The sequence below is a fragment of the Bidens hawaiensis genome, unplaced genomic scaffold, assembly GCF_021521415.1.
Source record: "Bidens hawaiensis isolate Kalapana, Puna unplaced genomic scaffold, B.hawaiensis_p1.1 tig00004743_1, whole genome shotgun sequence".
In the NCBI taxonomy this organism is placed as follows: Eukaryota; Viridiplantae; Streptophyta; class Magnoliopsida; order Asterales; family Asteraceae; genus Bidens; species Bidens hawaiensis.
In genome coordinates this window covers 1,039,504-1,061,271 of record NW_027491293.1, presented here as the reverse complement: position 1 = coordinate 1,061,271, position 21,768 = coordinate 1,039,504, and the positions used below count along the sequence as shown (strand labels likewise).

Sequence of the window (21,768 nt, the reverse complement as noted above, 5' to 3'; positions counted from 1 at the left end):
CATGGTGGAATGGAGTAGCTCATGCGCGTGGCGCAGAAGCTGCTTCTAGCATGCCCTGGGAGGAATTCAAAGAAATTCTGACGCGAGAATTCTGCCCTCCCAACGAAGTTAAGCGCCTGGAGGAAGAATTTTGGAACTTGAAGCAATACAGTGGCGAAGCGCGCGAGTACGCGACGCGCTTCCATGAACTAAGCCTGCTTGTCCCTCACCTTGTTACCCCTTCCCGCCGAGCCATCGAGAAGTTCCTTGGGGGTCTCCCCATGGAAATTCAAGATTCTGTATGGGCCAGAAACCCAGCAACCCTCTCTGACGCCATCGAGTTGGCCGCTGTGCTCAGCGACAACCATGTCAGAGCAGGAACCCTGTTCCTGAGGGGAGCTGAGAAGACCAAACCTACCAAGACTGTCCCAGAACCAACAGAAACCAAACCAGAACCCTCAAACCGTAACAACCTCAAACGCAGGCGCAAAGCCTATGCGCTTACCAACCCGCCCATTGTCCAGCAACCCACCTACCAACCTCCAGTTTACGCGCCTAACCCACTGTCGACCTACCCAACACCTCCTGTAGTCCATAACTATGCCTTAACCAATCCAGCACTCCCTGCCCCGCCAACTAAGAAACCCTACACAGGAAACCAACCCTTTTGCCCAACCTGTAAACTTCACCACCCAACCCAAACCCCGTGTCGACAATGTAACCGATGTGGCCGCGTTGGTCACTCTGTCGAGTTCTGTAGAGTTCCTCCCGCCAACCCAATCGCGCAAACACCACCAACCTACCCGCAAAACCCTCAACCAGCACACCCTAATCCACGACCCAGGTCGTGCTTTAACTGCGGTGATCCCAGTCATTTCCGGAACGCGTGCCCGAGACTACAAGTGCAAATCACACAAGCGAATCCGGTGAACCAAATCTCGAACCAAGTGACGCGCGGCCGAGCATTTAATATAACCGCGCACCAAGCGCAAGCGAATAATGACGTAGTTAATGGTACATTTTTACTTAACGGACAATATGCATCCATACTTTTTGATACTGGCGCCGATAGAAGTTTTATTTCCCGCGCGTTTGAGCAGAAGCTTGCGCGACCGCGCGATAACTTAAAAGAAAATTTTTCAGTTGAATTGGCTAATGGTGAAACTGTTTTAATTAACTCCGTGATTAAGGATTGCACGCTTAACCTTAATGAGCATGATTTTCTAATCGACCTCATTCCCATGCCGCTTGGAAGTTTCGATGTTATCATTGGTATGGATTGGCTTTCGCATAATCGCGCCGAAGTTATTTGCGCCAAGAAGTTGATTCGCATTCCTCGAGAAAACGGTGATCTTCACATCTACGGCGAGAAACCCTCCAGTGGTCTTAAGCTTATGTCTTGCGCCGAAGCCCAAGGACTCATGCGGAAGAATTGTATTGCATTTTTAGCCCATGTGGTCAAACCTGATGAAGGAAAGAAGAAACTTTCTGAAATCCCCATCGTGCGTGACTTTCCTGAAGTTTTTCGCGATGATCTTCCTGGTATCCCTCCCGCTCGTGAAGTCGAGTTTCGTATTGATCTTGTCCCTGGTGCTTCCCCCGTAGCCAAATCTCCTTATCGTCTTGCACCCGCTGAAATGCAAGAATTGGCAAGCCAACTTCAAGAGTTGACAGCTAAAGGATTCATTCGCCCTAGCTCTTCGCCCTGGGGTGCTCCGGTGTTGTTCGTTAAAAAGAAAGATGGTACGTTTCGCATGTGTATCGATTACCGCGAGTTGAACAAGCTCACCATTAAGAACCGGTATCCCTTACCGCGTATTGACGACCTCTTTGATCAACTCCAAGGTGCCTCTTGTTTCTCCAAGATCGATCTCCGCTCTGGCTATCACCAGTTGCGCATCCGCGATGAAGATATACCCAAGACTGCTTTTCGTACTCGCTATGGCCACTTTGAATTCTTGGTCATGTCCTTCGGTTTAACCAACGCACCCGCCGTTTTCATGGATCTAATGAATCGGGTGTGTAGGCCTTTCTTGGATAAATTCGTGATTGTGTTTATCGATGACGTTCTGATTTATTCCAAAACCAAGGCCGAGCATGAGCAACATCTTCGGTTGGTGTTGCAAAAGCTTAGAGCCGAGCAGCTATTTGCCAAGCTCTCCAAGTGTGAATTCTGGTCTGATGAAGTACAGTTCCTCGGCCATATTGTGAACAAGATGGGTATTCATGTCGACCCATCCAAAATTGAAGCAATCAAGAACTGGATTACACCAACCACTCCTACCGAAATCCGTTCTTTCTTGGGCTTAGCTGGTTACTACCGGCGATTTATTTCGAACTTCTCAAAGATCGCATTGCCTTTAACAGCTCTAACGCACAAAGGTAAACCGTATATTTGGGGCTCGAAGCAAGAAGAAGCCTTTCTGACGCTCAAGCGATTGTTGTGTGAAGCTACTGTTCTTGCGCTACCTGAGGGTAATGATGATTTTGTCGTGTATTGCGATGCATCCAACCAAGGTCTCGGTTGTGTTCTTATGCAACGAGGCAAGGTTATCGCTTACGCATCAAGGCAACTCAAGGTTCATGAAAAGAATTATACAACTCACGACCTCGAACTAGGCGCAGTTGTATTTGCCTTGAAGATCTGGAGACACTACCTCTATGGTACTAAGTGTATCCTCTACACTGACCATAAAAGCCTTCAGCATATCTTTGATCAAAAGGAACTCAACATGAGGCAACGCCGATGGAACGAACTCATCAGCGATTACGATTGTGAGATCCGGTATCATCCTGGTAAGGCTAATGTGGTAGCCGATGCGCTCAGCCGCAAACCCTGCTAGCTTAACTGTATCTTGCCGCACACGCAGCTTCACTTTGCGCCGATTCAGAGCAATCTTGAATCACGCATTCGCGACGCGCAGCGCGCATCCATCAGTAATGGTAACCTTCGCGCCGAGTTAGCGTGTGGCGCGGAAGCGCATTTTGTCCCTAATCTGAGTGGAATTCTCTGCTATCTCAATCGCATCTGGATTCCCTTTGATGAGAATCTTCGCGCTGATATCCTGAGTGAAGCGCATAAATCTCGGTATTCTATTCAACCCGGCGCTGATAAAATGTACAAGGATTTGCGCATTACTTATTGGTGGCCCGGTATGAAAAAGGATATTGCTGTGTTCGTAGCTAAATGCCTGACTTGTTCTAAGGTAAAAGCTGAACATCAACGCCCATCTGGTTTGCTCGAACAACCAGAAATTCCTACATGGAAATGGGAATGTATAGCGATGGACTTTATTACCAAGTTACCTTTGACAGCAAGCAAACATGATAGCATTTGGGTAATAGTGGATCGTTTGACTAAGTCTGCTCACTTTCTGCCCATTCGTGAAAACTACCGTGTTGAGCAACTCGCGCAGCTTTATGTCAAAGAGATTGTCTGCCGTCATGGTACTCCCTTGAGCATCATATCCGATCGCGATAGCCGTTTTATATCCCGCTTTTGGAAATCTCTCCAATCTGCGCTAGGAACTCGCTTGGACATGAGTACTGCATATCATCCTCAGACTGACGGACAGTCTGAGCGAACTATTCAAACTCTTGAGGATATGCTCCGATCTTGTGTTCTTGATTTTGGAGGTAATTGGGATTCGCACCTGCCTTTGATCGAGTTCTCTTATAATAACAGCTATCATTCCAGTATCGGTATGGCCCCATTTGAAGCACTTTACGGTCGTAAGTGCCGCTCCCCGATTTGTTGGAACGAAGTGGGTGAAGCTCAAATCACAGGACCCGAACTTGTTCAAGAGACAACCGATAAAATCGCCAAGATCCGTGATCATCTGCTGACTGCCAGAAGCCGACAGAAGAGTTACGCAGATCGTAGGCGAAAGCCTCTCGAATTTCAAGTTGGTGTTCTTGTTCTCCTCAAAGTGTCGCCCTGGAAAGGTGTTGTCCGCTTTGGGAAGAAAGGTAAGCTTGCTCCTCGTTATGTTGGGCCATTCAAGATTCTCGCGCGTGTGGGAAAAGTTGCCTACAGACTTGACCTGCCGCCCGCGCTCAGCAATGTGCATCCAACGTTCCATGTTTCCAATCTCAAGAAATGTTTAGCTGACGAGAACCTTCACATTCCACTTGATGAAGTTCAAGTTGATGAATCCATGCATTTCGTTGAGAAGCCTGTTGAGATTTTGGATCGCGAGGTAAAGCAAACCAAGCGCAGTCGCATCTCTATCGTGAAAGTTCGTTGGCAGTCCAAGCGCGGAGCCGAGTTTACATGGGAAAGGGAAGATCAAATGAAGATCAAGTACCCGCACCTGTTCTCTGCGCAGCCTACTTCGAGATAAATTTCGGGACGAAATTTCTTAAAGTATGGGAGACCGTGACATCTGCCCGAATCCGACCCGACCCAGGTACCCGTTTTCTGATCCGATTCTTTTTATAATTTAAAATTTAATTATTTTCTTTTAAAACTTGACATTTAAAATATATATATTACTAATAATATTTTCCTTCCCGCCTCTTCCTCTCTCTTCCTTTCCGCCGTCCCGTCCCTCTTCTTCTCTCCGCCTTCTTTTCCCTCTTGTTGCCGTCCCGCATATTTCTCTCTCTTGTCGTCGTTCCGCCCTTAAGCCTTGAATCCCCCCCTTCTCTCTTTGTTTGTCCTTTGTTTCTTCCCGCCTAAGGTTGTCTGCGCAGCTCCACGCGCCAGACTCCTTACAAGGAAGCCTGCGTGAAGATTGACTGTTCCTGCGTTACGCGCTAGGGACTGTAGTTCTTCCCGCGGCGCGCTAAGAACTATAGTTCTTCGCGCGGCGCGCTAAGAATTGTAGATCCTCCCGCGACGCGCTTAGAATTGTAGTTCTTCCCGCAGTGCGCTAAGGTTTGTTCTGTCTGCCTTCGCGCTCACGCGCTCGATGCCTTCTCGCGCTAAACCCTTTGAGCCTTCTGTTTAATCTAGCCGTTTACTTTTGTGATGTCTTATCTTCTGTGCTGTTGACCTGACCTATCTTATGTCTGAAAAGCCACTTTTGGCGCAGCATGCGCACCAACCCCATTGGTTGACAGAAAAAGTGACTGACATTATCTTTTGAGATCTGCTTTTCCCATGCTTGACCAGTACCTTTATCTGACCCTCCCATGCCTGTTTACTGTTACCTGTCAGCTTTTCCTTGTCCCCTGCAGCTGCCATATCTTTTGATATCTTTTGCTTTTGGAACCTTTTTGCTTTTGTTATCTTTTGCTTGATCCTGTTGAAGATCTTTTCCCCTTTTCTAGGGATTGTGTTCCCTAGGGTTTCCCTATAAATAATAATGCTATTTTCTTAACACTACACACACAAATACTTATTATCTTTCTCTTCCTTTGCTCTCTGCCGTTGTCCTCAGTCGCCTCCTCTCTCTGCCTTCGTCCTCTCTCCTGTTCTGCCCAGATTCCCGGTAATATATAATATATATATAATAATTTGTTAAAGATACATATTACTATGCTAACTTATATTCAAGACATTAAAACAAATCATTAAAACAATAATCTTATTTATAGGTTAACTTGTGCTTGTTTAAAGTTGGTTCTTGCATTATCTTTCACCGCATCTTTATCAAGTGAGTAATCTCGTATCTAATCCCTTTTTATTTTTAATGTTTTGGGATGTTCATGTGTTCGTACAAACTCGAGTCTTAAACTTGTTTATGAACTTTAGTCGCGCAGTATCCCATGTGTTGAGGACGTTTACTTGGCTGTTTATTTGTATGTGTGTATCATTAACCGCTTTGTTCGGCCTATTCCGAAGTTTTCATGGATCCATTGGATGAACACGGGAGACCTATCGTTTACGGTTTTCTTTGTTTACACTTGCACAGATGTTTTCTTGTTTTTGTGCTCATTTGGGAGCACGGATTGAACTATGAACTATGATCTATTTAGGCTTGATCACAATCTGATTACACCCTTGTTAAACACCAGACATACACGTGTTGCGCGCAGTGATTATTGTTATCTATTATCTATTAAACTTGATTTCTCACCGACACGCAAGTGTTTGACGTTTTATTTTAACACATGTTCAGGTTTGCTGTAGCTACATTTGGAGCTTGTGGACACATAGGACGATTTTACTTTTGGACCTAGATTAAAATGTATCAAGACAAGTTATTGTTGTTCGAATATTTTGCCTTATAATATAATGATTTATGTTGATTTATGTTATCTTGTGTTTACGTTGCGCGTGCGCGAATGAATATATTTATTAAATATTGACACCCAAATAGTGTCACGAGTAATGAAACAATATGTGGCGCCCCGATGTATAATCCGCCTTTGGTCGGGGTGTTACAATGCGCTTCTGCACCACACGCTAACTCGGCGCGTAGGTTGCCTTTGCTGATCGATGCGCGCTGCGCGTTGCGAATGCGCGATTCAAGATCGTTTTGGATCGGCGCGAAATGAAGCTGCGTGCGCGGCAAGATACAGTTGAGTTGGCTGGGTTTGCGGCTGAGCGCATCGGCTACCACATTAGCCTTTCCAGGGTGATATCGGATCTCACAATCGTAATCGCTGATGAGTTCGTTCCATCGGCGTTGTCTCATGTTAAGTTCCTTTTGATCAAAAATGTGCTGAAGGCTTTTATGGTCGGTGAAAATGATGCACTTAGTCCCATAGAGGTAGTGTCTCCAGATTTTTAAGGCAAATACAACTGCACCAAGTTCGAGGTCGTGAGTCGTATAATTCTTTTCATGAATTTTAAGTTGTCTTGACGCGTAAGCGATAACCTTGCCTCGTTGCATAAGTACACAACCGAGACCTTGGTTGGAGGCATCGCAATAAACGACAAAGTCGTCAGTACCCTCAGGTAACGCTAGAACAGGAGCTTCGCACAACAATTGCTTGAGCGTTTGAAAGGCTTCTTCTTGCTTCGATCCCCAAATATACGGTTTGCCTTTGTGCGTTAAAGCTGTTAAAGGCAAGGCGATTTTTGAGAAGTTCGAAATGAATCGCCGGTAGTAACCAGCTAAGCACAAAAAGGAACGGATTTCGGTAGGAGTGGACGGTGCAATCCAGTTCTTGATTGCTTCAATTTTGGATGGGTCGACATGAATACCCATCTTGTTTACAACATGACCAAGAAACTGTACTTCATCCGACCAAAACTCACACTTGGAGAGTTTGGCATAGAGTTGTTCGGTTCGAAGTTTTTGCAACACCAACAGAAGATGTTGTTCATGCTCGGCCTTGGTTTTGGAATACACCAGAACGTCATCGATAAACACGATCACGAATCGGTCCAAGAAAGGCCTACACACCCGGTTCATTAGATCCATGAAGACAGCGGGTGCGTTGGTTAAACCGAAGGGCATGACCAAGAATTCAAAATGACCGTAGCGGGTTCGAAAAGCAGTCTTGGGAATATCCTCTTCGCGGATACGCAACTGGTGATAGCCAGAACGGAGATCGATTTTGGAGAAACAAGAGGCACCTTGGAGTTGGTCAAAGAGGTCGTCAATACGCGGTAAGGGATACCGGTTCTTAATGGTGAGCTTGTTCAGCTTGCGGTAATCGATACACATGCGAAACGATCCGTCTTTCTTTTTAACGAACAACACCGGAGCACCCCACGGCGAAGAGCTAGGGCGAATGAATCCTTTATCGGTCAACTCTTGAAGTTGACTTGCTAATTCTTGCATTTCAGCGGGTGCAAGTCGATAAGGAGATTTGGCTACGGGGGATGCACCAGGGACAAGATCAACACGAAACTCGACTTCCCGAGCGGGAGGTAAACCAGAAAGATCATCGGGGAAGACTTCAGGAAAGTCACGCACGATGGGGATTTCAGAAAGTTTCTTCTTTCCTTCATCAGGTTTGACCACATGAGCTAAGAACGCGACACATTTCTTCCGCAAAAGTCTTCGGGCTTCAGAGCATGACATAAGTTTAAGACCGTTAGATGGTTTCTCGCCGTAGATATGAAGATCTTGACCATTTTCCCGAGGAATGCGAATCAACTTCTTGGCGCAGATTACTTCGGCGCGATTTTGCGAGAGCCAGTCCATTCCAATAATCACATCAAAACTTCCAAGAGGCATGGGAATGAGGTCGATTAGAAAATCGTGTTCATTAAGGTTAAGCGTGCAATCTTTGATTACGGAGTTTAATAAAATAGTTTCACCATTAGCCAATTCAACTGAAAAGTTTTCGTTTAAGTTTACTCGTGGTCGCGCAAGTTTTTGTTCAAATGCGCGAGAAATAAAACTTCTATCGGCGCCAGTATCAAAAAGTATAGATGCATATTGTCCGTTAAGTAAAAATGTACCATTAACCACGTCATTATTCGCTTGCGCTTGGTGCGCGGTTATATTAAAAGCTCGTCCGCGCGCCACTTGGTTTGAAAGTTGGTTAACCGGATTAGCTTGCGTAATTTGTACTTGCAGTCTCGGGCACGCGTTCCCGAAATGACTGGGGTCACCGCAGTTATAGCACGACCTGGGTCGTGGATTAGGGTATGTTGGTTGTGGGTTTAGCGGGTAAGTTGGTGGTGTTTGCGCGATTGGGTTGGCGGGAAGGACTCTACAGTTCTCAGCAGTGTGACCAGTACGGCCACATCGGTTACATTGTCGACACGGGACTTGAGTTGGATGGTGAAGTCTACAGGTTGGGCAAAAGGGTTGGTTTCCTGTGTAAGGTTTCTTAGTTGACGGGGCAGGGAGTGCGGGATTGGTTAAGGCATAGTTATGGACTACAGGGGGTGTTGGGTAGGTTGACAGTGGGTTAGGAGCGTATACTGGAGGTTGGTAGGCGGGTTGCTGGACAATGAGTGGGTTGGTAAGCGCGTAGGCTTGATGATTGGGTTTGCGCCTGCGTTTGAGGTTGTTACGGTTTGAGGGTTCTGGCTTGGTTTCTGTTGGTTCTGAGACAGTCTTGGTGAGTTTGGTCTTTTCGGCTCCCCGCAGGAACAGGGTTCCTGCCCTGACATGGTTGTCGCTGAGCACAACGGCCAACTCGATGGCGTCAGAGAGGGTTACTGGGTTCCTGGCCCATACAGAATCTTGAATTTCCATGGGGAGACCCCCAAGATACTTTTCGATGGCTCGGCGGGAAGGGGTAACTAGGTGCGGGACAAGCAAACTTAGTTCGTGGAAGCGCGTAGCGTACTCGCGCGCTTTGCCACTGTACTGCTTCAAGTTCCAAAATTCCTCCTCAAGGCGCTTTATTTCGTTGGGAGGGCAGAATTCTCTAGTCAAAAGTTCCTTGAATTCCTCCCAGAGCATGCTAGAAGCAGCCTCTGCGCCACGCGCGTGAGCTACTCCGTTCCACCAAGTAAGCGCCCTTGATTCTAGGACACTTGAGGCGTATAAGGTTCGTCGGTCTGGAGGGCAATGGGTATGGAGGAAGGTGTTCTCAATTTTCTCGAGCCATTGGAGCATTACGGTGGCTCCTTCAAGCCCTGTGAATTTCGGAGGGTTACCTGCATTAAAGGATTTAATATTGTATCCGGAGGGGTTGGTATTGTTTTGGTTTAAGGCTTGGGCTATTGCGGCGGCCATTTCCTGGGAACGACGCTGCATACGTCTGCGCGCGGCTTCTCTCCTCTGATGACGGCGAGCTGATAGCGGAGGCATTCTATAAAAGTTTTTTTTTTTTTTTTGTTAATATCTTGGTATGGGAAATCGTTTTAGCGCAAAGTATATCATTGTAAAGCTTGTTTCGCGGAGTTAAATGCTATCAAATTTTGAAGCAAAATATGAATTTAAATGCAAACTTAATACAGGAAATGAATTCGAATTGAAAATCGACAATTCATGTATCACCATGACTTTTCAAACCTTCAATTTAAAATATACGAGTAAATGAGTATTGAAGGTTGACAATTCATGTATCACCATGACTTTTCAAATCTTCAATTTTAGAACATAAAGTTAATGGGGATTGAAAATCAACTATTCATGTATCACCATGACTTTTCGGATTTTCAATGCTAAATCCAACAACAAACGAATATGTAAGTAAAGAAATAAATTGAAATTTAACAATAAAAATCGAAAGATCGTGGATAAAACACGAAATCATGTGCTGCGTATGCGCAAGCATATTTTATAAATATCGAGTAATTAACAATTAGCGCGCAAACATGAGATATTTCTCATGCGCGAAAAGGGACTCTTAGGTATTCTAGGTCGTTACGTCTAACCACCTATCCTAAAGTCACGGAGCTCTGATACCAATCTGTAACACCCCGACCGATGGCGGATTATACATCGGGGCGCCACGTATTGTTTCATTACTCATGACACTATTTGGGTGTCAATATTTAATAAATACATTTTCATTGCGCACGCGCAAAACACAAATCGTAAAGTAACATAAATCATATCATAACTCAAAATATTCAAATAACATAGTTTGTCTTGTTACATTTTAATCTAGGTCCAAAGAAAAGGAAAACATCCTACGTGTCCTTGAGATTCCCAAAAGCAGCTACAGCAAACCTGAACATGTGTTAAAATAAAACGTCAACACTTGCGTGCCGGTGAGAAATCAAGTTTAATAGATATAAATAGATAATAACAAACACTGCGCGCAACATGTGCTTAACTGGGGTCTAACATAGGGTGTAATCAGATTGTGATCAGGCCTAAATAGATCATAGCTCATAGTTCAATCCGTGCTCCCAATCGAGCACAAAAACAAATAATCATACGTGCATGTGCTAACAAAACAAGAAAACCGTAAACGATAGGTCTCCCGTGTTCATCTAATGGATCCATGAAAACTTCGGAATAGGCCGAACAAAGCGGTTAATGATTCACACATACAAATAAACAGCCAAGTAAACGTCCATAACACAGGGGGTTTTGCGCACATAAATTTCATAAACAAGTTTAAGACTCAAGTTGTACGAACACATGAACATCCCAAAACGTTAAAAATAAAAGGGGATTAAGTACGAGATTACTCACTTGTAAACGGTGCGTTGAAAGATAATGCAAGAATCCAATTTTTAAACAAGCACAAGTTAACCTATAAATAAGAGGTTATTGGTTTAACGATTGGTTTTTATGTCTTGAATATATGCAGTAAGTATCGATTTTTGTTAGTTAAACAAATTAAAACAAAATATATATATTCATATTTACCGAGATTCTGGGCAGAACAGAAGAGAAGACGGAGGCAAAGAGAGGAGTGGCGTTGCAGAGGAACTACGGCAGAGAGCAAAAGGGAGAGAGATTTGGGAGTGTTTAAGTGTAGTGTGTGTAGTGTTAATAAACAAGAAATTAGCTTAATTTATAGGAAAACCCAAGGGAACACAATCCCTTGAAAGGGGAAAAGATCTTATCAAATCAAGCAAAAGATATTAAAAAGCACAAGAAACCAAAAGCAAAAGATATCAAAAGATATGCCGGCAGCTGCAGGGGATGGGGAAAAGCTGACAGGTTACAGATCAAAGCATGGTAGGTGTCAGATAAAACACTGTTCAAGACATGCAAAAGAAGATTTCAAAAGATTATGTCAGTCACTTTTTCTGTCAACCAATAGGATTGCTGCGCATGCTGCGCCGAAAGTGGCTTTTCGGACAGATGTCGGAACTGTCCTACAGTGCTCATACCAAAGATAAGATATTTCAAAAGCATACAGGCTGACCTAAACTGAAGAAAAGACTTAAGGTCTAGCGCGAGAAGGCTTGAGTGCGCGAGGGCGAAGGCAGACAGAACAATCCTTAGCGCACCGCGGGAAGAACTTAAATCCTTAGCGCGCCGCGGGAAGAACTACAATCCTTAGCGCGCTGCGGGAAGAACTACAATCCTTAGCGCGCTGCGGGAAGAACTACCATTTTTAGCGCGCCGCGGGAAGAACTACCATTCTTAGCGCGCCGCGGGAAGAACTACAATTCTTAGCGCGCCGCGGGAAGAACTACAGTCCTTTGCGCGCCGCGGGAACAGTTCGTCTCGCGTATCGCAGGAACAGCTGGTCTTCACGCAGGCTTCCTTGTAAGGAGTCTGGCGCGTGGAGCTGCGCAGACATCCTTAGGCGGGAAGAACCAAAGGACAAGCAAAGAGTTGAGAAAAAGGGGTTCCAGGCTTAAGGGTTAAGCAGAGGGGCGGGACGGCGACAAGAGAGAAAAAGGGGCGGGACGGCGGAAAGGAAATTATTATTATTATTAGTAAAATATATATAATATAATTTATTTAATGTTAAATTTTCAAAGATTAATAATCAAATTTTAAATCATAAAAAGAATCGGATTCGAAAACGGGTACCTGGGTCGGGTCGGATTGGGCAGATGTCACATAGTGCCCTACATACCTCGGTTATTATTAGGGTCCGGTGCCCTCTAACATATCATACCATTCTATCTTCGTTACATTTTCTTTTTATTACTTTTAATCATAACCAATATAACATTATGTACATACTAGTTAAACAATCCATATCATTCACATTCATACGCAAACCTATTTCTAAAATACACTTACCATTTAAGTTAAGTGTATAAATCTAAACACATCGCAGTATGCACACAGCCCCGAAAACATAACACATAAAAGGGGGCTAGAACTCACCTGGATCTTGTTACGTTCACCGTTTATAGTAATTCCCTTCCTGAGTTGTGCGCGGCTAACTGTTTAACATATATATTCGATAATTAACCACGTACTAACACAATTAATTAGATTTGTATATATTAATCTAGCATACTTGATAAGCTAGGCTCGTTTGTTTGGGGCTAACAAATCTAACGAAATAACTTTATTTAACGACGGTCTTCATTTTGCGTTCATATCCTCCCATTATTATATATTTCCCTTCTTCATTAATACATGCTCCTTTCCTTTAACCTATTATTGTGAGTGTGTGTATATATATATATACACACCTTTCTTTTAATTATATACATATATATATATATACAAATATATTTCTTTTCTTTAATTGACTATTTATCTCAAAATATAACAGGTTATACGGAGATAACGAAGTTGCTTGGTTTGGTTTATTTTGTTGGATTAACTAGGAATTGCCGAGTTCACATCACATGAACCCCACAGTTCGCTTGAACTTTTTCGCATGACCCAACTCATCGCATGGTCCAACTTCGCATAGCCCATATTCAATATGAATAATTCGCACGAGAGCCGAGACTCGAACCCGAATCCCTCCGCCCACAGCTCCCTATCTTAACTACCCCAACATTCCATTAATTTGTTATCCATCTCATTCTTCTTATTATTATATTATGGGTCCATTAGTGATTATTATAGAACATGACGAAGTGCTGTACATTCATTCTTATTGTTATGCGATTCTAGTTATATTACTATTATATTATTGCTATTTGTTTATTATTATTATTAATATCTCTACTTACGTTGCTACTTGCTAATGTAGCATTACAACAATAATAACACTAGCTGCTGCTACTATTATTATTATTATTATTATTATTATTATTATTTCCTCATCTCACTCAACCAAGATTTAACTCGTTTGTGATAAAGTTCGAACCTTTATTGATTTTAAAGCCCAGTTTTAACTAGATCTAGAGATATTAAACGAGCCGAGCCTAAATCAACAAGCTTTCGCTACGAAACGTACCTTAGACGAACCGGTTTGAATTGCACGGCCGATTCTTGGTATATATTTCTTACTTGCTATGACGCTCTAACACCAACGACTTCTTTCTTCCTCGGGTTTGGATCCGAAATGAAAAGAGTATTTGTGTGTGTGTTGATAAAAATGGAAAGGTATGGAATATGAGATCTAGGGTTTTAGAAAAGGTTTAAGGGGTACTTATACCTTACCTCATGGACCTTAGGCCCATTAATTTACTATGTCCATATTTTATTGTTAATTCCATATCCATTTAAGCTTACATTCTCTAATTTTAATCTATTTACTTATTATACGGAATTTAAATAACAGCGTTTATTTAAATATTACTTTATTTATTATTTCTGAAAGTCGGACGTTACAATTCAGATGTATCCCACCTAGGCACCTACCCAATACAGTTTGACAAAATGAAATTATGTTTTCATGCCATTAAACACTTATATAATGGAGTAAGGTTGCGAAAATCGTTAGGCGGACCCTAAGCGGCCGACAAAAGAGTTGGGTATACTCGGAGTACTCAGAGAGTACTTGAAAATAGTAAATATAAAGAAAATTAACTTTTGGATATTATATATATATATTAAATATTATAAGTTTATTAATATTTATAATAAAACAAGTGAATATCAATATGAATATAAGATAAATACATTTTAAAATACTAAATTATTCTAAAAATTTGCTAATCATTAGTTAAAAATAAGTGATTTTCTTTTTTTAATATCGCATAAATATGAATTATGTTTTATTATCGGCCAAAATTGACCGACTAGACGTGATTCTAGCTGAGGTTGAAAACATTTGATCGATTCTTAGTAACTAGGCGGAGTTAAAGAAACTCTCATCGACGTCATACCTTGTAACGTGTACTCGAGGAGTACTCGGCCTTATATACCTACTTTCACAACATTAAGTAGAGTGAGATCTATTATTTTGTAATTGCTTAAAATCTTAAAATCACACAATGCATAAAATGCTCCCTTTTTGTTAAGGGGCACAAATCAAAATACCAAACAAGCATTTTTCTTTCTCAACAACGGAGGAGATCAAGATGCCATGAAGGGTCAACAGACACCATGAAGATTTTTTTTCGTGCATAGTATACAAAACGTAAACCAAGTGACATACATAGCCATTCACAGTCTGAGCAAGCTAGAGCTCGACCTGGGGTGTAATGAGACAGCTCGACTTGGCTAGAAATACCCAAACGAGCTGAAAGCATGGGCTCAGCTCGTGTATAAACTGAGCCAACTCAAATTTTGTAAGAACTTTAAAACATATACGAGTTGGATGTTCTTGGTGGCAATTAAAGCAAAACTTATTTTCTTCTAAGTTTCGTGTAGGAGTCATTGTCATAACTGGCTGCTTTATTGCCAACTAATCCTGCTTCGTATTGATTAAATATTTTTCAACGAAAGAGAATGCAATTGTGACTTGGCTTACACAATTTTTTTTTCCAAAATGCGTAAAAGTATAAACGCTTTATATAATTGAGTTAGAGCACTCACAATGGAGTCCCCATCCTATCTCTCGACCCAAATTATAAAAAAAAATAAGTGATTTTGTCGATTTTAACTTATATGTTTGAGTCCCATCTCATGCCTCATACTACATTTTAATGTTTACTATTCACACTCCTTATCGGGTATCTTAATTTGCTCCTATGTGTGGAAAGAAGTAGTATTTAATTAATTATGCATATATATTGGAAATTAAATGCAGTAGATTTAAAAAAAATGGACAAATCTTATGGATAAATGTATATTTTGGGTAAATTATAGTAATGAGGATAAGGATTCCGTTGGTTTTCCCATATAATAATAAGAGTTATTACGTAAATGGTTCTGATGGTTTCCCAAAACTAACAGGTTTATGGTCTAACTTTGAAAGGTAACAAGTTTGGGACTATGGTTTTGTACCACTCTTGTGTATTGCGTGTGTTCATGTTATGCAATTCGTATAAATTTGAAGGCGGTGGGATATAAATCCCTTCATATTGTGTTCACTTAAATATGAAAGAAATTGAAAATTGAAACTAATTCAAATCAAATCCCATGTTTATTGGAATTTAAAAATCCTTCCACTTTCTAAACGAAGTTAAAAAAAGTGTTGGAATATTTAATTTGATTTTGGTCAAAAGGGGTTTTGGGCAAGAACAAGTTTGGGTCGAAACGGGTTTCGGGTTGGATCAACACGGGTTTTGGCTTGGCACGGTTTTGTGTCGGATCAGAATGAGTTCGGGTCAAGTTTCAGGTCAAAATGAGTTCCGGATCGACGCGGGTTAAGGTTGAGACAGATTTCGGGTTGACACGGGTTTTGGCTCCGTACAGATTCACGTCGGGACAAGTTTCAGGATCGAAAAGGGGTTCGAGTGAGGATACATGTGACAAAAGGGTATTTCGGTCATTTGTATAGCCACTAAATTTCGGTGGAAAGCGAGACGGGTCCACGACTACCGTGGACTGGAGCCACACAGAACCATCGCTTCCACTTTCTTCCTTGGATACCTCCGCCCACCTCAACCATTCTAGTCCAGTCTAGCACATTGCCTTTGTCACCTAAACTAAATCCTCCACCAATTCAATCTCACTCTAATTCTTCGTTGCATTCTAGCACATTCATCCTAGATCAGAGATTAAAACAAAAGCACCTTTCTTCATTCAATCAGTATACGATCATTTCCAAATGTCGACAGCGGCTTTCAATTCTTCAGTCGCATCACCGGTTGAAATTAGGTCATACTTTAGGCCTTTTGCTTCGATTAGTTGTAATCTGCCTAATAATTCACGCCTTTCTCAGGTACTCCGCTGTACTAATCAAATTACAGTTGTTTGTCAGTTATTGTAGAATTTTACTTCGTGTTATTCAATTGAGTTGCCTTGATCTAGGATTTATTTAGATTTAAAATACTTAACACATATGTATGCTGAGTTTGAGTTTAGCAAACTGTGTAATTAATGCACCGCTGGGACTCATTGAGGACTTATAACCTTATATTGTGGTTTATCTGTGAGATGTCACTGTCAAAAGTCCTTTGGGCACGCTCCTAGGCTCTTGGGCGAGGTGAGGCCCTGAGAAAGCACTTGCTGCCATCCAGCGCCCTTTGGGCGAGATCCTGGCCAGATTTTGGCGAGATTCCGTCCAAATGCTGGCAAAATTCTACAAATTCCAAATAAATTGGTCTAAAACATCCAAAATGACATGGAATCATCCTAAATAAGGCTGATCATGTCTAAACCCCCAAAAAGTTGTATGTTTATGCTATGCGTCATGCTTATCTAGGATTTATAACCTTATGTTGCGGTTTATCTGTCTGTTGTCACTGTTTTGATATTATGAATAGATTTAAGTCCTTGACACTTAGTGGATTCCTTTACTTATTCATGTGTGTACTATACTACTATTCTGTATGATTTTATGATTCATATAATGTGGTCTTAATGCGATCTATAGCTATTGCCTATTGGAATTTATAACTTTTGTTTCCTAGCTGTAGAGTGGGACATTATGCATCCAGCTGCCAGCTAAGGGTAAGTCAAGGAGGTCATCTACAAGGTCAAACATTCAGATGACGTTAGTAGATGAGAGTTATGGTAGACAGAAGGTCATAATAACGCCATCTGAAATATTGGTAATGCTGTCGTTTTTATATAAGAGTCAATATTCACATCTTGGTGAAGGTATTTGCTGCAAGTGTGCTAACACTATTGCTTACTTCTTTTGCAGGCATATGATCTTGTTCAGGGACCTCTTGTAAGTTATATCAACTTCTATGTCATCTCATTAATGTAACTATGCTATTGTTTATTATATACACATCTCCAATAGCAATAGGGAAAACATTTGTGTATCGGTGTATGTTTTCATGCTTGTTGAAAGTTAATTGTCTTTAATCTTATGCTTATGTTTGACTTCACGTCTCACGTTCTGTACACAGGTTAGATGGAGTTACATTGCTGACAAATCAGTACCATGCCCACCAACAGCTGTTCTTTTGCATGGCATTTTAGGTAGCAGGAAGAACTGGGGTAGGTAAATGTTTATGTTGTAAATTAGTCATGCCAGTGGTTTACTCGAATTAATTGATAGAAAGATAGCACAAGATGTAGACATACTTTAGTTGAGTATGTTGTCTCTTCTACTAGTCTCCTACAGGTCATACACTGCAAGATGCGGTCCAAATGTCTGGACTGGAGGTGGCGAAACGGGCTGGTTGGGTTCCACACATATTTTTCATTCATTTTCTTTTAAACTTAATAGATAAATAAGCAAAAAACTATATCTTTTTCTATTACAATGATAACTCACACATAAACCTGTGATGAAGTTTGAACCCGCAACCTTTGGTTAATGGCACACACTCAGCTTGGTTATGTTTTGCTGGCTATTATTAATATATGAATTTAGGTTTTTAATCAATTTGAAACACCATGGATTGCGACTTTTGGCTACTTTTATATAATTTAGATAAAGATAACCAAGTAGGTAAGGAAATAAACCTATGACTTTATTATGTTTATTCATTTGTTCTTACTCTAGTTTTCCGTTGACTTCTACCTAACCTGTATGAAATCTGATTGATGCTCTTTACTGTGTATACTAGGAACCTTTGCGCGGAGATTAGCGAAGGAATTTCCAAACTGGCAGGTTAGTTAATCTCCATAATACAATTACAATCCACTCTTAGTTTTGGAAATTTCTTACATACTGTAGTAGTTATTAAAGACTCTAAGCGACGATTAATGTTTTCTGCTCCAACTTAATCAGTCAAAAGTACAAAGATACGTTTGGATGTCACACTTTCAAATCTAGTTTATTTTTATTGTTCACAGTTTCTCTTGGTTGACCTGCGATGTCATGGTGATTCAGCGTCTATCAAGAAGACAGGGCCTCACACTGTTGCCTCAACTGCTCTTGATGTCCTAAAGCTGGTGAGCGCTCTTTCTAGTTTTCAAATCATGTATATACATATGTATACAATCACACAAACTTATCCCAAAACTTTTCTTGATAATCTGAATGTATTATATATACTTAAAGTTTCTTCTCCATAAAAATTCAGATTTGTGATTTGTTTATGAAATGAAGTTAGTTTGAAGACATGTGTGCTAGTCGAATTTCCGATTTAAAGTTAGATTGACTTTTATCTCTTTCATCTGGAGTAGCTTGGTCAACTTAGAGTAACACCACGAGTCATAATTGGTCACAGCTTTGGAGGAAAAGGTAACACAAACTTAATATGACAACCTTACAAATTCTCACATTTCCTATGCTACAATGTTACCATATCATTAACAACACTAACGTCTGATCCAGTTGCATTGAGCATGGTTGACCAAGCTGCTAAACCACTTGCACGGCCTGTCAGAGTAAGTTCAGATATATGTATATGATCAAACTATGCTAAAATTTGTGGATAACTTTGTCTAAGTGATGTGAAATTGGTAATAGATGAATATTCTCACGTTTTGCTTGTCATTTCTTAAGGTTTGGGTTTTGGATGCTACACCTGGAAAGGTTCGAGCAGGTAGAGATGGAGATGATCATCCTGCTGAATTGATCAATTTTCTAAATGCATTTCCAAATGAGGTGTGTTGAATCAAGACTTATGTTTACATGATTATCGTCTTGTTAACTCCCACATTTTAACTTTGCTATTGTCTTTTCTTCAAGGAAGGTCGTATCAAAAAGGGAGGTCATCAGTGCTCTTGTACGTGAGGGATTTTCAAACGATGTAGCACAGGTAAATCTTTTGAGACACATACTAAAACTTGCTTTTTGTTTTTTGTTTTTTTTATGAGGGTATTCTTCTTTTCTAGTTTAGAGATTGAAATATTTGATGTAAAGGTGGCAGGCCTTTATAACATTAGGATAGGTTTTCTTACATGAATTTACTTTCTCCTTTATAACACAATGATAAGTTTTTCATGAAACTTCACAGAAAAAATATGCTGTGTAGGTTATGTAAAAAAAAAGAATATTTGAACCTAGTTTTTTAAATTATGATATTTACAAAAAACTAAAGATTGCAAAATAATTGAAAAAAAAGGTTTTTGGAACTTCTTACATACAAATGTCGATGTGTGTGTATATGGACACACACACACACACACACACACACCCCATTTACATGTATACTTTGAAGTCTAGGAGATGCCCCAGAGAAGATAGGATAACTTGAGCATGTATGTTAATATGAAAGAGAGTTTAAAAAAATTGCAGTGGGTATTTGCAAATATAATTCTTTTTGTTGATAATAACTATAATGGTCTCTTGATATTTGGAATTGCTATGTATAACATCCCTCTGGTTGATAAGTGTTTTAGACTTGTTTAAATATATAACACTTATTACATTTTCTTCTAATTATTGCAGTGGGTCGTTACAAATCTTCGGCCAACCAACCCTCCTAATTCATCTTCTGGATTTTCTTGGATATTTAATCTTAATGGAATTGCTGAAATGTATCAATCTTATGAAGATACAAATTTATGGTACTTTATCTTGATAGTAGTATAGTGCATACCTGCCTCTTAACTAATTTAAGGTTTGTAAATGAACAACCATATAATATAAGTTGATTGAATTCAGGGGTGTGGTGGAAGATTTACCTAGAGGTGTACATGTAAATTTTCTAAAAGCAGAAAGAAGCTTGCACAGATGGGCACTTGGTGATCTGCAGAGGATTCATGCAGCTGAGGAGCAAGCTTCTCAGGAGGGTGGTGGAGTTGAAATGCATGTTCTAGAAGATGCTGGCCACTGGGTATGTTTTCTTATTTCACATTTTATTCTCCTACTGCATGATCATCATAGTAATTGAATCTAAATATAATATTAATACTGTGTATGTTCAGAAAAATTAATTCACTAAATATGCTAAATTGGTTACTAGTAATGCAACGAGGAGCATTAATACGTGTTATGATCCATTTGAGTATTTGACTATAATACGTTTTATGATCCATTTGAGTAATTGACTATTACTGATAATATGTTTGTAGTGTAATCAACAACTGTTAACCCATTGCAACCCGAAAGGCAAATGGTTGGTTTGTTGGGTTAGTTTTATTTCATATAATAGTTCTCCCAAGGTGCAATTAATTATTCCTTATTAATCATAAATTACTATTGTGTTTGTAAATTCTAGGTCTATTCATTACCACAATAGCAACCAATTAAGTTTAACGAATCATTAAACCAAACATGTGCAAGTGATACCAGGATTTAACCTAAAGTTGCAATAAGCGTAAAAAAATCTCAACTTTCGTATCCTCAAAGCATTTAACTAGAGTTTGGTCCATAATCATGGATTAGAAAACAAGTATAATAGAGAAAGCATTAGTAAGCATCTCGAACATTATAATGGAAAAACAAAACCTAGAATCAAATGGAAGTAAGAGATGAAAAGTTCCAATTGGGCTTGAAAACTTTAACTGTTGTCACCTGAAGAAGAAAGCAAATACCTTGAATTGATTTTGTTTCTTGGAATCTTCAAAACAAAGTTGAAGCTTTTAAGCATCAAATTCTACATTTCCATCATTAAAAATGTCTAAAAATGCAGTAGAGTATCAAAGTATATATGTTTTGAAGTTATTGTTGTGTGTCTTCTGGAAACTATGTGTATAAAAAGTCGTTATGAATAAGAAATAATGAGTCCACGTGAAATGTTATTATAATTGAGTTGTAATGTATTGTAGCTCGTGCTAACAATGATTCGTCACCAGCGTCTCAACTTTTAGCAAATTCGTATCAATATGTGAAGACTCGTATATAATGAACAGAACACCGTTTGAAGTGTTTTAAGATATCTTCATAAAATCTACTGCTTTTTTTAAACGACAAATGTTACTCCTACTCATAAAATCTACTGCTGCCTGTATTGTTGCTGACAATATGATTTTGTTTTCAGGTACATGCTGATAATCCAGACGGGCTCTTCAGGATTTTATCCTTCTCATTTGAAGGAGTGTGAATTCAGAAAACCTGGTTTGACTATTTAAGTTGTTCTTAAGTCATCATCTTAAAATCTTGTGTCATGTTTTCTCATGCAAAGTTTCTGCAATTTTCAAATCCTCTGCATTTCATGCTCACAGATCGGCTTTTTCACTGTACTTGCATAGACTGACTTGGCATCTAAATTGGAGGTCAAGGGTTATAGTGTCTATTAAATGTTTACCCGATGAATAT

The 21,768-nt window shown here is 40.3% G+C and overlaps 1 protein-coding gene across 1 annotated transcript; it reads left to right on the top strand.

Annotated features, from left to right (window-relative positions):
- The first annotated feature begins 16,266 nt into the window (after positions 1-16,266).
- LOC143627820 (uncharacterized) lies at positions 16,267-21,729 on the top strand. The gene is made up of 13 exons (XM_077097548.1): positions 16,267-16,380; positions 17,078-17,212; positions 17,308-17,334; positions 17,519-17,609; positions 18,185-18,228; positions 18,414-18,512; positions 18,747-18,804; positions 18,898-18,950; positions 19,069-19,170; positions 19,259-19,324; positions 19,957-20,075; positions 20,173-20,344; positions 21,491-21,729. The coding sequence occupies exons 1-13, from the start codon at positions 16,267-16,269 to the stop codon at positions 21,551-21,553; spliced, it is 1,143 nt and encodes a 380-aa protein (XP_076953663.1). The 3' UTR covers positions 21,554-21,729.
- The last annotated feature ends 39 nt before the right edge of the window (positions 21,730-21,768 follow it).

Coding starts and splice junctions, on each gene's coding strand:
- LOC143627820 (XM_077097548.1), top strand. CDS start 16,267: ATGTCGACAGCGGCTTTCAATTCTTCAGTCGCATCACCGGTTGAAATT. Junction 16,381..17,077: donor ATAATTCACGCCTTTCTCAG/GTACTCCGCTGT, acceptor TCCTAGCTGTAG/AGTGGGACATTATGCATCCA. Junction 19,325..19,956: donor TTTCAAACGATGTAGCACAG/GTAAATCTTTTG, acceptor TAATTATTGCAG/TGGGTCGTTACAAATCTTCG.